We start from the raw sequence: 17,134 nt of genomic DNA on the forward strand, positions 1-17,134 counted from the left end.
AAGTAGTTATAAAGGAATAATTAAAAATCCAGATTTTATATTAATAATTCACTGTTCATTCTGGCTTTAGGATGTTTTACTTTTAAAGATAATTTGAAATTACCCCTGTATTCTGGTTTAGAACAACTTAACCCAGAGAATTTGAGCTACAAAATTGTTACTGTTCAGCTTTTTATCACTGTAGTTGCTTCTGTCTATGGGAGTAATACTTATAATTAGGATATATATTTACTTTGTAGTGTAATTTTATAGGATACTATTCATTATCTCTGATACCTTTTTTCCCATTTTTTATATTACTACATAAAGAAAAATGCAACTATTTCAAAATAACCTAGCTAAAAAGGAAGCTGTCGAAGAAGGGTATTATTAAGGATTTACATTTATAGACTTGTGCCTCTGATATGTAGAATAAATATATTGGGAAGATATATAAATGAAGGTGTTGTACAGTTACTGTTCTAAACAGTTATTTCCAAAGTTTGTTGTAACCACAACACATAAGCCCCCCTATTCATTTTTTTAAGAAATTACCTCAAAATTTATTTCTTCTTTTTCTTTATCTTATTTTTTACTGTTATTCAATTACAGTTGTGTGCCTTTTCTCCCCATCCCACCACCCCACCCCACCACCCCACCCAAGCTGAAACCCCATCACTCCCCCACCTCCACCCTCCCCCTTGATTTTGTCCATGTGTCCTTTATAGCAAGTAGTTCCTGTAATCCCCTCTCCTCACTGTCCCTTCCCCACTCCCCCCTGACCATTGTTAGATTGTCCTTAACTTCAATGTCTCTGGTTATACTATGTTTCCTTTTTATTCTATTTACTATATTCCAGTTAAAGGTGAGATCATATGGTATTTGTCCCTCACCGCCTGGCTTATTTCACCTAACATAATGCTCTCCAATTCCATCCATGCTGTTGCAAAGGGTATAAGCTCCTTCTTTCTCTCTGCTGCATAGAATTCCATTGTGTAGATATACCAGGGTTTTTGGATCCGCTCGTTGGTGATGGGCACTTAGGTTGCTTCCAGTACTTGGCTATTGTAAATTGTGCTGCTGTGAACATTGGGGTGCACAGGTTCTTTTGGATTGGTGTTTCAGGGTTCTTAGGGTATAATCCCAGCAGTGGAATTGCTGGCTCAAAGGACAGTTCCATTTTAGTTTTCTGAGGGAATTCCATTCTGTTTTCCACGGTGGCCTCACCAGTCTGCATTCCCACCAACAGTGCACTGGGGTTCCCTTTTCTCTGCATCCTCTCCAACATTTGTTTGTGGATTTGTTTATGTTGGCCACTCTGACTGGTGTGAGTTGGTAGCTCATTCTGGTTTTAATTTTCATCTCTCTGATGGCTAGTGATGCTGAGCTTCTTTTCATATGTCTCTGGGCCCTCTGTATGTCTTCCTTGGAGAAGTGTCTGTTCAAGTCCTTTGCCCATTTTTTAATTGGGTTGTTTGTCTTCCTGGAGTGGAGTCGTGTGAGTTCTTTATATATTTTGGAGATCAGGCCCTTGTCTGAGGTATCATTGGCAAATATGTTTTCCCATACTGTTGATTCTCTTTGTAATTTAGTGCTGCTTTCATTAGCCCTGCAGAAGGTTTTTATTTTGATGATGTCCCATTTGTTTATTCTTTCCTTTATGTCCCTTACTTTAGGGGACATGTCTGTGAGGATGTTGCTGCGTGGAATGTCTGAGATTTTCCTGCTAATGTTTTCCTCTAGGACTTTTATGGTGTTACAACTTATATTTAAGTCTTTTATCCATCATCAGTTTATTTTTGTGTATGGCGTAAGTTGGTGATCGAGTTTCATTTTTTTGCACATAGTTGTCCAGACCTGCCAACACCACCTATTGAAGAGGCTATTTTTGCTCCATTTTATGCTCCTGCCTCCTTTGTCAAATATTAATTGACCATAAAGACTTGAGTTTATTTCGGGGCTCTCTGTTCTGTTCCATTGGTCTATGTGCCTGTTTTTATGCCAGTACCAGGCTGTTTTGATTACAGTGGCCTTCTAATACAGTTTGATGTCAGGTATTGTGATCCCTCCTGCTTTGTTCTTCTTTCTCAAAATTGCTGCAGCTATTCGGGGTTGTTTATGGTTCCATATAAATTTCTGAAATGTTTGTTCTATGTCTGTGAAATATGTCATGGGTACTCTAATAGGGATTGCATTGAATCTATAAATTGCTTTGGGTAGTATGGCCATTTTGATGATGTTAATTCTTCCAATGCATGAGCATGGTACATGCTTCCATTTGTTTGTGTCTTCCTTAATTTCTTTCTTCAGTGTTGTGTAGTTTTCTGAGTACAGGTCTTTTACCTCCTTGGTTAGATTTATTCCTAGGTACTTGATTTTTCTTGTTGCCATATAAAATGGGATTTTTTTCCTGATTTCTGTTTCTGCAGTTTCATTGTTGGTGTACAGGAATGCCTTTGATTTCTGAGAATTGACTTTGTATCCAGCTGTTTTGCCAAATTCATTTATTAGGTCGAGTAGTTTTTTGGTGGAGTCTATAGGATTTTCCATGTACACTATCATGTCATCTGCAAAAATGATAGTTTTGTGTCCTCTTTCCAATTCGGGTGCCTTTTATTTCTTTTTCTTGTTTGATTGTTGTGGCTAGAATTTCCATTACTATGTTGAATAGGAGCAGTGAGAGAGGGCATCCTTCTGTTGTTCCTGATCTTAGTGGGAAAGCTCTAAGTTTTTGTCCATTGAGTATGATGTTGGCTGTAGGTCTCTCATATATGGCCTTTATTATGTTGAGGACTGCTCCCCCTATTCCCACTTTACTGAGTGTTTTTATCAGAAATGGGTGCCGTATCTTATCAAATGCTTTTTCTGCATCTATTGATATAATCATGTGATTTTTGTCTTTGCTGCTGTTGATGTGATGTATTATGTTTATTGATTTGCGAATATTGTACCATCCTTGCATCCCTGGGATGAATCCCACTTGGTCATAGTGTATGATCTTTTTAATGTATGCTGGATTCGGTTTGCTAATATTTTGTTGAGAATTTTAGCATCTATGTTCATCACCGATATTGGCCTGAAGTTTTCTTTCTTCGTTGTGTCTTTATCTGGTTTTGGGATTAGAATGATGCTGGCTTCATAAAAAGAGTTTGGGAGTCTTCCATCAGTTTGGATTTTTTCGAATAATCTGTGAAGGATAGGGGTTAGCTCTTCCTTAAATTCTATGTAGAATTCTCCTGTGAAACCATGTGGTCCAGGGCTTTTGTGTGTTGGGAGTTTTTTGATGACTGCTTCAATTTCGTCTGGTGTTATTGGTCTGTTCAGGCTTTCTGCTTCTTCTTCATTCAGTTTTGGAAGATTATATTTTTCTAGAAATGTGTCCATTTCATCTATGTGTTCAATTTTCTTGGCATACACTTCTTCGTAGTAATTTCTTACAATCCTTTGTATTTCTGTGGTATCAGTTGTAATCTCTCCTCTTTCATTTCTAATTTTGTTTATTTGGATCCTCTCTCTTTTTTTCTTCATGAGCTTACTTAAAGGCTTGTCAATTTTGTTTATCTTTTCAAAGAACCATCTCCTGGATTCATTGATCCTTACAATTGTGCTTTTAGTCTCTATGTCATTTAACTCTGCTCTGATCTTGGTTAGTTCCTTTCTTCTGCTTGCTATGGGCTGTCCTTGTTGTTGTTCCTCGAGTTCTTGTAGGCGTAGTGTTAGGTTTTTAGTTTGAAATGTTTGTATCTTTGTAAGGTAGGCCTGTATTGCTATGAACTTCCCTCTCAGGACTGCCTTTGCTGTGTCCCATAGTTTTGGGTTGTTGTCAGTTCATTTTCATTTGTTTCCAGAAAGTTTTTGATTTCTTCCCTAATCTCATTCTTGACCCATTCATTCTTTAATAGCATGCTATTCAGTCTCCATTATTTTGAGTGTTTGGGGTTTTTTCCTTTGGGGTTGGTTTCTAGTTTCAGTCCCTTGTGGTCAGAGAAAATGCTTGATATGATTTCAGTTTTCTTGAATTTGTTGAGGCTTGCTTTATGTCCTATCATGTGGTCTATCTTTGAAAAAGTTCCATTGACACTTGAAAAGAATGTGTATTTTGCTTCTTTGGGATGAAAAGCTCTATATATATCAGTTAAGTCCATTTCATCTAGGGTATTGTTAAGTGACACAATATCCTTGTAGATACTGTGTTTGGAAGACCTGTCCATTTTTGACAGTGGGGTATTGAAGTCCCCTACTATAATTTTGTTGCTGTCAATGTCTTTCATGAAGTCCTCCAAGATTTTCTTTATGTATTTGGGTGCTCCTATGTTGGGTGCATATATATTTACAATGTTTATGTCTTCTTGGTGGATTCTTCCTTTGAGTATTATGAAGTGACCTTCTGGGTCTCCCTTATGGCCCCTCTTTTGAAGTCATTTTGTCTGATACGAGTATTGCTACCCCTGCTTTTTTGTCTTGTCCATTTCCTTGGAATATTTGTTTCCAGCCCTTCACTTTCAGTCTGTGTAAGTCTCTTGTCCTGAGATGGGTCTCTTGTAAGCAGCATATGTGTGGGTTGTGCTTTCTTATCCATTCAGCTATTCTATGTCTTTTGATTGGAGCATTTAATCCATTTACGTTTAAGGTTATTATCAATAGGTAGTTATTCATTGCCATTTTTTCCTACCTGTGTTCCTCTCTCTTTCTCGTTTCCTTCCTTTCCTTAAAGCAGTCCCTTTAGCATTCTTGCAGAGGTGGTTTGGTGGAAGTGTATTCTTTTAGACTTCTTTTGTTTGGGAAACTCTTTATTTGGCCTTCTATCTTGATTGTCAGCCTTGCTGGGTAAATTAGTCTTGGTTGCCGGCCTCTCGTTCTCATTGCTTAGAATATTTTTTGCCATTCTCTTCTGGCTTGGAGCGTTTCCATTGAGAAGTCAGTTGCTAACCTTATTGGGGCTCCCTTGTATGTTACTCCCTGTTTCTCCCTTGCTGCCTTTAAGATTCTCTCTTTGTCTTGGAATTTTGCCATTTTAATTATGATGTGTCTTGCAGTGGGCCTCTTTGGGTTCCTCTTGCTTGGGACTCTCTGTGTTTCCTGGATTTGGGTGACTTTTTCTCTCATCAGATTAGGGAAATTTTCCATCATTACTTTTTCAAACAGGTTTTCTATCCCTTGCTCTTCTTCTTCTCTTTCTGGTATGCCCACTATATGGATATTGTTATGTTTCATGTTTTCCTGCATTTCCCTTAATCCCTCTTCATTCTTTCTGAGCCTCTTTTCCTTTTCTTGCTCTTTCTCGGTGTTTTTTTTCTACTTTGTCCTCCAGCTCGCTGATCCGATCGTCTGCTTCATCAAGTCTGCTTTTGTTTCCTTCTACTGTGTTCTTCAATTCAGAAATTGTATTCTTCATTTCCTTTTGCCCTTGTTGTTAGTTTCTATTTCCTTTTTCATGTTTCTATAGTTTGCAGTGAGTTCATTGTAGTTTCCCTATAGTTTCTTGTAGTTCTCTGTGAGCTCAGTGAGCTTCCTGATAACCATTGCTATGAACTCAGTATCTGATAGTTGACTTGCCTCTTTTTCAGTTAGCATTCTTTCGTAGGCTTCCTCCCTTCCTTTCATTTGGGGATTGTTTCTTTGTCTTCCCATTGTTTGTGAGAGTCCTCTTGTTAGCCTCTGCTTCTTAAATTGATGTATTCTGCCTCCCTGAGTTTATGGTATTAACTTCTATGGTAGAATGCCAGTTGGATTCAGTGGTGCCGTCTCCTTCATCTCCTGTGCTCACTGGTCTTGAGGTGACGTTTATGGGTCTAACACAGTCTAACTCTGGTCTTTTCAGCACTCCAGGTTTTATTGTCTCTGCTGTGGGAAAAAGAGAAAAGGGGGGAAAAAAGGAGAAGGGAAGGAAGGAAAAAGGGAATAGAAAAGGAAAGGAAGGAAGGAAGAAGGAATAAAGAAAGATCGGAGGCAAGATAAGGAATTTTTACAAAAATTAAAACAAGAATAAATAAAAGAAGGCAGGAAGAAGGAATAAAAAAGGTAAAGGATGGAAGGAAGAAGGAATAAAAAAAACAGAGGGACAGAAAGGAAGAAGGAATTCAGGGGGAAAGGAGGAAAAAAAAAGTCTTCTGCTGGCTTTAAACTGGTCAGGTTAGTTCTGCTGGTCTTCCTGTCTGTGAAACAGGAAGGGGTGGTTGGAAGGATTGGTTTCACTTTTCTCCCTTCCTGAGCCACACTCTTCGCTGATATTCAGCCTCTGGTCCAGTTCCTCAGGGTCCTTCTGGTCCCCACTAGGCCTTTAGTTCACCAGTTGGGCTGTCCTTGAGTTGCACCAATTAGGGGCAACTCACACTCCCCCTTCTTGCTCTTTGCTGTCTTAGATGCTAGGGTCTCTCGATGCTGCTATGGGGTAGTTCAGCCCCCTCCTGGGTCGAGTCTTTCTGGGGAACGCATTCTCCCCTAGCCCTGCATCTCCCCTCTGCTGGGTGTTCTGCCTTAGTCCTAGAGAACCAGTAGCCCTGCAGGGCTCTGTATGTAGGGGCTAGGTAGGAGTTGTTCAGAACTGGTGTTTTTAGGTGTGGTCGCTCACAGGCATCCAGGCAGTTGATCAGGGGATCTGCTGCTTTGGGCCTTGGTCAGGTGGCTGGCTGGTCCGCCACTTTGGGCCTGTGCGTCGGGCAGCTAGCCTCTGCTCCTGGTGTGCACCCACCTAAGGTTTCAGGTGTGGGCCCCCAATCCGCTAATCTGGGTTCACGCAACCAGACTTCAGGTGAGAGCTCGGGCTGCTTATCCCGTGTTCACAGTCCAGGAGCTAAGGGGGGAGGGGCGCCAGAGGAGGCGGCTGCTGCGAACTGTTCTCTAACTAGCCACTGAGTGCCTCTATTTTCTCTTTTTCTTTTTGAGAAATTCTTCCTATTCAAGCCCCCTGGGTCCAAACAAGCACCTGGCCTCTCACACAGCCCAGCCTGGCTCTCTTCCAAGAATCCTGCTTCAGACCCTGCGCCCGGGCTGGGGCTTCAGCCACCCTGGTCCCCGCACAGGTCCCAGGGACCTTATTGTCCTTAAGCACTCTTCTTACTGTCCGATCTTTCAATGTCCTCTATCTTTGGTCTCCGATCTTCATATATGCTGGAATACTGTTGGCTGTTCGCTCTGCTCCTCAGATCAGCTAGGTGTTTCACTGGTGCTGAGGGGAAGTGGACTCCGCTCCTACGTATCTCGCCACCATCTTCCCCCTCTCTCTACCTCAAAATTTAAAGATTTATCTTTCATTTATCTCTGTTAATCCCTAAGTTCTGAAAACTTATTTTTGTAGTTACATAAAAGTAATACATTTGGAAAACAAAAGATGAAAATTACTGTATGGGGCAGTATGATTATATTAAAACAGTCTCGAATGATCTTTGTTCTAGTTCTGTCACTAACTTGTCACGTAACCTGAAATTAATGCCTATATATCTGTGTGACACAATTTCATCTATTCAGTGGAGTGTTTGGGTGTTTTTAAAACTTCCTGCCTTAGGAACCAGGGTACCTCAAGGACTTCTAAAGTGAAAGAAATTAGTGGGTTACTAGGTCCTCCAGTCAGAACATTTCAGGGTTTTATCTGGTTTTTAGACACTGTTGTCTTTGGGGGGTCGCTGGATAGTGTTCTTAGTTTTTTAGGAGTTTTCATGATTAAAATGAGCACAGTTTGATTATATCTGCTTCATTGTTATCTGTTTAATTATTTTTGTCAGGTTTGGAGAAAATTGAAGTTTTACAGCAACATGAAAATGAAGACATATATAAATTAGCATTTGAAATCATAGATCAGTATTTCTCTGGCGATGATGTAAGTATATATTAAAGTATGGTGTGTCCACGTGCACATTGAAACCTGTACATACATGAGTTTACTAAGAATTTTCCTTTTAGTATTAACATGAATTAAGTTTATATTGAATATCAGATATTCTTGAGGTGGTATTCTTCCAGTTACTTATAAAAATCTAAATTTAAAAATTTAATGATTATTTTCCACAAATCATTTTTTTCAAATACCATGTCTGAAACTTCATTATAAGTAAAATTTTAAAAACAGATCTTGTTACATTTGTAATCTGTTAAATGAGAAGAGATAGTAACTATAGGAATGAAGTATGTTTAGATAAATACAATAAATCTAAAGATATAGGAACTTAAGAACAGGGCAATTTTTAAATATGTGTTTGATTTTTATATTGTTAAAATTAATAATATTATTGATTTACTTAAATAGTTTTAGCTGATTAAAACATTCATAAAGAATTCTCTCATAAGAAGTAAATCATTTCTGCTTACACCATAATGTATAATATCTTAATATAATCAGGATTTTTTAATTTGTTTTTTATAGATTGATGAAGATCCTAGCCTCATTCCTGAAGCAACACAAGGAGGTACTTATAATTTTGACCCCACAGCCAACCTTCAGACAAAAGAATTTAATTTTTGAGTTCAGATGAGTGCAGCATCTTTCCCACATTCAGTATGAAGCACCACCAGATGGCTACCAAATGACAGAGCAACAACAGAAGGCTCCAAAACACAAATGCCTCTTCCTCGTTTTGATGCTTCTAAAGCAAGCCATGTCTCAGTCACTTTGCAGTTGCCAAAAGTTACTATCACATGGATTGTAAATGCAAATGCATGATTTCCTGAACTGTTTTAGAATTCTCCTTAATAATTTCAAGTACCCTATTATTCCCTCTTCCCTGGTGCCACACGCTGACAACTGCAATCTCCAGTTTAGAATATTCCATAGTGGTGGCATGTTAGCTGTCCACTTAATATTCCTTTGGAAAATGGTGCGCTGTGGATCAAGACAGTTTGATATCATGTATATACACATTGGAAGACTTTAAAGAGGTGCAGCCTGATCTGAGCCTTCATCATTGTCCTCCACAAACATATTTTCATATTCTTTATGTGGAAAAAATAGATTTAAAGTACAAGCCAAATAATTTTCATTGGTGGAACTGACACCAAAAAAAGTCTCTTAAAAAGGAAATTTGATTATTGATTAAACAGATAAGTTTTTACAAACTGCACTTCATCTACCAGTAATTGATGTGTTTGTTATCTGCCTCAGAAGCCAGGGCTGGAGGAAGAACTTTAGCTATGGATGGTAATGCTTTCGCCATTATATCTAATTTTTGAGAACAGCAAGCCCTATTTGACCACTCACTTCAGCCTGTGTGTTCCTGCTGTTTTGAAGTAATCAAATGCTGTGCATGGTATTTCACCTGAGCTGCAACCTGTTATGGACTTGAACTTCTGTTTAAGTTGAAAGCAAGAGTCCCTGACTATAAAGAAAAAAAGGAAGGTCTGAAGTACCTATTGGTGATGTTAAGAAAAAGAAAATCTTGCTTTTAGCTTTCAGGAGTTGATATTTTCATTTTAAATTGATAATTGGATATGGTTGATTTATATTGGGTTTAAACTGTGGAGCTTTCATGTTTACTGTAATTTAGTCTTAAAATATTTTTTACTTAGTAATCAGTGCTTTTGATAATGTGGTTGGCTGGCAACAAACCAGCAACTATTAAGAAGTGTCATAAAACTTCATTCTTTGAGTTTTGGGAAAGTTATTTCAGAAATTACTCTAAGAGCATATTCACATATTAAAAGATTCAGGCAGGATGTGTGTAGAGGAATAATCTACAGTTATTTAACGTGAACCTGATTTGCAGTGATCTTTAAGAACTTCTGCAAAATCTGGTATTAACTATGTAAGATCACTGCTTTTGGTAAATTGTCTGACCCAGTTATTTATTAATGAAAGAATATGAATTGAAATTTTTAAACAATAATTTGTGCTGTCACAGAAATGGTTTTATTGCTATTGTTTGCTGGGTATAATTTTCCAATGTATTGATGTGAAGAGATAGAAAATCTAAACTAATTTAGTTATTCAGTGGGGGTAGGGGTTGTTTACTGTGATGAAGATGAGACAGATGCCATCAGAGCTTTGTGAATCAGCTGGGGTGTTTTCACTGATAAAGAACACATAGCAGGTGTGCATTCATTACAAATATATGTATCTGCCAAGGTGGAGCCACTTTAAAGAGTGAGTTTTGTCTTGTATCCAGAATGGATACAAGCGTATGTTTAAACTGCAAGATTTTTACTTGCTAGAGAACCTGTTTTAATATAGTGGTTTGGCCTCTTGATTATTTATAGGTTTTATAAATTTTAGAATCAATTTCTCTTTAAGGTGGCTCAGATTTTTCAACTCTTGTGCACATAAAATTGAGTTGAAGTTCATTGTGCCTTTTTTCTTTATCCAAATTTTGAGTTAAAGCTTCATATGCTAACTGCATCCTGTTCATACACTGTAGTCTAAATTTTTGAAACAGTGGTGTTGTACAAATAGGAAGTAAGAGTTAAAGCTAATTAAGGTCACAAACTGCGGTGAAACCCTTCAAGTCCAAATCTTCTTGATATTGTGAATTATACTAACACTTCCAGTTTAGTTTCTTCTGGACTCTCCATATTTACTGAGTTACCTTTTTAAGTTTTGCACACATTGAGATTAAATTGGGTCTCTTTTGTGCCAATTCCCATTTCCTTTGTGTTTTAAGTACAAACTAACATAAGTGAACATTAGCATCAAGTAGTGCACACGTTTGTATGCATTTGCTTGATTCAATTTGTTGTGACCTTATCAGTATGAAATTGGAATTGTGCCATTTCGTAGATAAAGGAAACTAAGTATGTTGTTGCACTTTTAAGTTTTCAAAACAGTGTTGAAGAATTGCATTGTTTTTATTTTTTTTAACTCAGTTTTAAAAGACTAAAACATTCTTTCAAAAGAGGCATCTAAACGTGTTCCTAATTTTGTATATGGGCTTAGGTTTTGTAACCAATAAAAAAAGCTGCTATCAAATATCATAAAACACTGAAGAACTTATTTCTAAAAGTATCTTGATTTTCTGGTTTTGTTTTCTGTGTGGTTAAATTTAAATTTGTAGTTATTTTTGAAACATCAAACACAATGGAGGTGAATTATGATTTAACTCTTTCATTGTATTTTTTTCACTTTTTCTATTTTTTAATCAAATTATACAAAACAACCCTCAGTCATTAAATGCCCAAGCACCCAGTTGGTCCTCTCACTCCCAAGGTCACACCCTCCTTAGCCAGTCCTCTTCCCTGTGCTGTCACTCCCCTGCCCAGCCCAAGGACAGTCCTGGGAAGAGGCTGGGCAGAGCTGGAGGCAGAGATAGCATTGGACAAATAGCTAGTTTGGGTTGGGGAAGAGACTAGAAGGGGTACATTTTTTAATACTTTTTAAAAACAACTGTATTTATTTTTAGAGAGAGGGGAAGGGAAGGAGAAAGAAAAGGAGAGAAACATCAGTGTGTGATTGCCTCTCACACATCCCCTGCTGGGGACCTGGCCTGCAACCCAGGAATGTGCCCTGACTGGGAATCAAACCAGTGACCCTTTGGTTCACAAGGCAGCACTCATTCCACTGATTCCACTCATTCCACACCAGCCAGGGCTTAAAGGCCTTTTTTAATACTAAATATCCAGCCCTATTCAGATCATTTCCCATAACCCAGCTCCCTCTGTCCTGCCACCTACTACCAAAAGGCGTGGCCCATCTTTACCCCTTCACATCCATCCCTGGCCCCAACCCACCCCCTGAGCTTCCCTTTGGTGGGGATTCCTGGACTGATTAGCTCCACAAAGCTCCCAGGGATGAAGTGCAGAGACACCCTGGTAGAGCCATTATGAGTCTGAATCTTGCAGAAGTGAGCGGTGTGAGCTGGGGAACAGTGTGGTGATGATAAAGAGTGGAGTTTTATTTCCAGGCCCATAGTCTCTAAGGTCCCCTTTCCCCAACATTCCCCCAAGAAGCCCAGGGGAAGGTTCTCAGCTCCCCCAGACAGGGCTCTCTGCCTTCATGCTCTTGGCTGCTTCTCCAGTCAGCTCCCAGAAACTTCTGAACTCCAGTTAGAGTCGTTATAGTTGCCCAGGCTGGTGATTCTCTCTTCCACCCCACAGTTGCTCCTCATGAGTTGAAGCAACTACTGGGTCACCAGGTCATGTAGCTTGGAGGGGGTCAGCATCTCCTTCCCACCCTCCACAGAGTACTGGTGGAAGCTTTTGATGAGGTCTCAGTGGTCCTCTTTATGTCACTGAATTCCTGGGCATCATTAGCATTGGCTGACCAACACAAGCCCATGCATGGTGCCTGGTATGTTTGGTCCTTTGGTGAGAGTTGTGTCATCCTACAGCCTGTGCCAGGGGAGCCTATGGCACCTGATCTGCCTGCTGACAGCCACTGAGACAGATCAGGATCTCATTGTATTTTAGTATCTCCTTTCCACTATGACAAACATGACCAGTAACAATCCCAGATTTAAGAGTATTTTGTGACAAATAAGTACCAAAATCTTTATTAATTTCCTGAGCTGCCATAACAAAGTACCACAAAGCAGTGGCTTAAAATCATAGAAGCTTATGGTTGCACAATTCTGGAGACCAGAAGTCCGAAATCAAGGTGATGGCTGGGACATGCTCTCTCTAGGCTCTTGGGGAGGATCCTTCCTTGTCTCTTCCTGGCTTCTGGTGGTTGTTGGCATTCCTTGGCATTCTTGGGATTATAGCTATTTCACTCCAATCTCTGCTCTCATCATCACATGGCCTTCTTTCTACATATCTCAGGTTTAAATACCATAACTTCAAGACCACCTGAAGTAAACCTGAAGTTTTTTAGCTGTTAGACAGAGTTTGTGGCTTCAAATGAAATCTTGGATTAATTAAAAGAAGAAAGGAACAGCCAAACTTTGCATGTACAAATATTTTTAGTTTTGTATAATGCTACTTCAAATTATTTATGAAAGAAGTCAGTGTATAAGTAAATAAATGTGATGGTAATACTATATAATCTTGCCATGATTCCCTTCAGAAAGGTTGTCCTTTTCAAGGGATTGTTTAATTACTGCAGGTGAATATTTATGAATGTCAGTTGTCTTACAGTGATGGTTATGAATTTTTCTAACCATAGTTGAACTGGAGGGTTTTAATTAAATCTATTTGGAGAAAGGAATTATAATGCAATTTTTATACATTAAACTGTAAGTCTTAAGGCAAGGGTGTCAAACCCATGGCCTGCGGGCCACATGCAGCCCAACACAAAATAGTAAGTTTACTTAAACATGAGATTTGGAAGATGGTGGCGATGTAGGTGGGAGCTGAGCCCACCGGCTTGTGTACTTAACGGGGACACCTAGCCAGTCTTCCGAAGAACAGAGTGAACAACAAACAGAACCCAGCTGATACAAAGTTTGGAAGCCAAAGTGTGCAGAGGACGCTTAAAAAAGAGCGGTAAGGAGATTTTGTAGGCTGACCCTCAAAGACCAGGGTGCCGCTGCGGCCTCTGGAGTATTGGAGGAGATCCAGGTCCTGATAGCCATCGAATGGCTCCCTCCCCTCCCAAAGTGGGGAAGTCTCGAACCCTCACCACCAGAGACCTGGACTGGTAAAGTCACTGGGGGGATAAAAAGCAGTAAGTGACACACAGCCAGCAGTGTACACTGGCTGGGGTGGTGGTCACCAGCTGGGGCAGTACCAGAGAAATTGGGGATCCTGATGACACCTGGAGCTGGGAGAAGAGATGGGCAGCAACTGCCCGTAACCCAAATAGACTCTGGGATGGTCAGAGAGTTGGACTGTGTAGAAAGCCAGGTGCTTGTTAGGAGTGGCAAGTGGCACCAAAGGGGAGTTTTCTCAAAAGAATAACTGAGCACCAAGGCAGAGACCTCACTCATGTGCACGCTGGGCCAGGCCAACAGAGAGGGAGGATTTGCTCCCACTCAGTGCACTTCACGGACTGATCAAAGGGTGGCAAAACAAGGTGGATTATCAGCAAGGGCCTGGCACAGATACACAGAGTGGACAGTTCGGGCCACACAGTGCTCTGAGGACATGGGCTAGAAACTACACCTGTCATTATTGTAGCCCAGACTAAGCCCCCATCCTTGAAGAACCACAGGAAAGGAAAACAGTGGAGCCCAGCCCTCCTCTGCCTGCAGGAACCAGGAATACCTGCAAAACTGCTTTGGAAGGTGTAAAATCAACAGGAAGTTTTTTGGGTTTTTTTTTTTGTTTTTAAAGTAAGAATAACACCTGGAGCTGTGAGGAAAACAGACAAATCCAGAAGGCAAACACCAACAGCTGAGACAAACTTCAATTTGCTATCTTTCAGAACTTGCATTTTTTTTCTCTTCTTTCCATTTATTTAGTTTCTTTGTTTTTATTGTTTGATTTGTTTTTTCTCCCTTTAATATTGCATTTTAATTTTCCTTCTTTCATTTCACTCATATTCAAAATAATAAACTACTCTTTGTCTTTTATTTTTATTCAGATTATATATTTCTTATGATACTGTTGTTATTCCAAATCCCACACCACATCCTTCCCTAGTCTTAATTCATTTCGCCATCTTCCTGAGCTTTATTACTGTTGTGATTAACTTTATTTTCTCTCACACAACAAGTGTCTTTTTTTAGTATGTTTTATTGATTATGTTATTACAGTTGTCCCATTTTTTCCCGCTCTTTATTCCGCTACGTGCTGCACCGCCCCCCTCCCTGCTACCCCAGCATTAGTTCATGTCCATAGGTTGTACATGTAAGTTCGTTGGATTCTCCATTTCCTATACGATTTTTAACCTCCCCTTGTCTATTTTGTACTTACCATTTATGGTTGTTATTCCCTGTACCTTTTCCCCCATTCTCCCTCCTCCCTCTCCTTGCTGATAGTCCTCCATGTGATCTCCATTTCTGTGATTCTGTTCCTGTTCTAGTTGTTTGCTTAGTTTCTGGGGGTTTTTTTTAGGTTCAGTTGTTCATAGTTGTAAGTTTGTTATCATTTTAATGTTTATGCTTTTGATCTTCTCTTTTTTCTTAGATAAGTCCCTTTAAAATTCCAAATAAGGGCTTGGTGATGATGAACTCCTTTAACTTGACCTTACCTGGGAAGCACTTCATCTGCCCTTCCATTCTAAATGATAGATTTGCTTGATAAAGTAATCTTAGATGTAGGTCCTTGCCTTTCATGACTGTGTATTCTTTCCAGCCCTTTCTTGCCTGCAAGGTTTCTTTTGAGAAATCAGCTGATAGTCTTATAGGCTCTCCTTTGTAGGTAACTCTCATCTTTTCTCTTGCTGCTTTTAAGATTCTCTCCGTATCTTTATACTCTTGGGTAATGTAATTACCATGTGCCTTGATATGTGCTTCCTCGGGTCCAATTTCTTAGGGACTCTGAGCTTCCTGGACTTCCTAGAAGTCTATTTCCTTTGCCAGTTAGGGGAAGTTTTCCTTCATTATTGGTTCAAATAAGTTCAATTTCTTGCTCTTCCTCTTCTCCTTCTTGGCACCCCTACAATTTGGATGTTGGAGGATTTAAAGTTGTCCCAGAGGTTCCTAAGCTTCTCATTTTTTTTGAATTCTTGTTTCTTCATTCTGATCTGGTTGATGTTTGTTTCTCCCTTCTGCTCCAAATCACTGATTTGAGTCTTGGTTTCCTTCCCTTTACTCTCGGTTTCCTGTATATTTTCCTTTATTTCACATTTCAGAGCCTTCACTTCCTATATTTTGCAACCATACTCAACTATTTCTGTGAGCATCCTGATTACCAGTGTTTTGAACTGTGCATCTGATAGGTTGGCTATCTCGTTGTCACTTAGGTGTTTTGGGGGAGTTTTGATCTGTTCTTTCATTTGGGCCATATTTCTTTGTCTTGGCACACCTGTTATGTATAAGGGTCGGAGCCTTAGTTATTCACCTGGGCAGGGCAACCCAGGTTGTTGCATTGTGACACTGTAGGTGGGGTAGGGGCCTGAGAGGGAACAATGCCACTTGCTCGGCTCTCAAAGGCTTTCAGTCATTTTCCTCTACCCACAAGCAAATTGGCCCTGCTGGTGCTGGTTCCCAGATGGGTGAGCTTGTGTGTGTTCTAGGACCCTGTGGGCCTCTCCAATAAACTCTCCTGGTTTCTCCTGCCACCCCACCCACCACAGGTTTTCCAACCAGAGGTTTTGAGGCTTTCTTTTCCCGCCTGGGTTGCACAGGTCTGTCTCGCTCCCCAGTTGTTTCCCCTGGTTTATCTGCACGCAAATGTGGGACCACCAGCTGCCATCTCACTGGCCTGATCCTCCAGCCACCACCTTGCTGTGTGTCCTCTCTGTCCCCACTGCCTGTCTCCGCCCCTCCTACCAGTCTGGATGAATGTTTCTTCTTTAACTCCTTGGTTGTCAGGCTTGTGTACAGTTCAATTCTTTTTCACTTCTGGTTTTTTTTCAATTTGTTGTCCTTCTTTTGGTTCTGCAAGGAAGCAAAGTGATCTACCTACACCTCCATCTTGTCCAGAAGTACACTACGCTAAGTTTCTGTCCCTTACCCTCACATAAGTACTCTCAAGTCACTTCACATTCTTTTTCCCTTCTACTAAGAGTCTTATTTCTTTTTCACCTTTTATGAACAGTGACTAGTTGAGTGAAATATCACCATTATTTCTGTACTTCCCCAGAGGAACTCCCATTTATTCACTACTTGTTTGTACTTTAAATCCCATAGAATACTCTCATGCTGTCTTACTCCATTTCATCTTCACCCTGCCCATAATCGGTTGAGTAAGGAAATTTATTTCATTGTTTTCTCTCTCCCCTTTTTTCTTTTTTCTTTCTCTTTTCTTTCTTTATCATTGCCCTCTCAACTTGGGCTTGACTCCTTACTCATTAGTTTGCTTCCCCCATCCTTTCATAAACATTTTTCTTTACTGTAGATATCTCATATTCACTTTTCACTTTTCTACAATATTCTTATTCTCGTTACTCCTTTATTAAACTTCATTCAGCAATCACTGCTATTGACCCTGCTGTGGTTTTTCTGCAATTTTGCTCCCATTGGTCCAGTACCTTTTCAATTTTACTTCAAACCTCATAGTATAATCATCACTCTTCTTACTCCATTGTTTCCATCATCCCTTCATGTTTTACTCATGTTGTAAATTTTGTTCTCTCCCTTTCTTCACCTCAGTTCTATCCCAACTCTTACCAATTCTCCTCCCTCTTACCACGCAATAACATTTTCCCCTCTTTTAGTCATCTCATATTCCCTTTGTCATATCTTATAATATC

At 39.8% G+C, this 17,134-nt stretch overlaps 1 protein-coding gene and 1 pseudogene across 2 annotated transcripts in view; one reads left to right on the top strand and one right to left on the bottom strand.

Moving 5' to 3' along the window:
- The window catches only part of KPNA3 (karyopherin subunit alpha 3), a 113,627-nt gene extending 102,747 nt beyond the window's left edge, over positions 1–10,880 (top strand). For both annotated transcript variants that reach the window (XM_024569860.4, XM_024569843.4), the window contains 2 exons: positions 7,701–7,795; positions 8,339–10,880. In XM_024569860.4, the coding sequence (XP_024425628.1) occupies positions 7,701–7,795; positions 8,339–8,437 (194 nt within the window). In that variant the 3' untranslated portion in view covers positions 8,438–10,880. The remainder of the gene's footprint in view (positions 1–7,700; positions 7,796–8,338) is intronic.
- A 513-nt stretch (positions 10,881–11,393) lies between these two features.
- On the bottom strand, positions 11,394–12,369 carry LOC123480358 (protein S100-A14 pseudogene; annotated as a pseudogene).
- Between the last annotated feature and the right edge of the window lie 4,765 nt (positions 12,370–17,134).

Source organism: Desmodus rotundus, chromosome 13, assembly GCF_022682495.2.
Source record: "Desmodus rotundus isolate HL8 chromosome 13, HLdesRot8A.1, whole genome shotgun sequence".
NCBI lineage: Eukaryota > Metazoa > Chordata > Mammalia > Chiroptera > Phyllostomidae > Desmodus > Desmodus rotundus.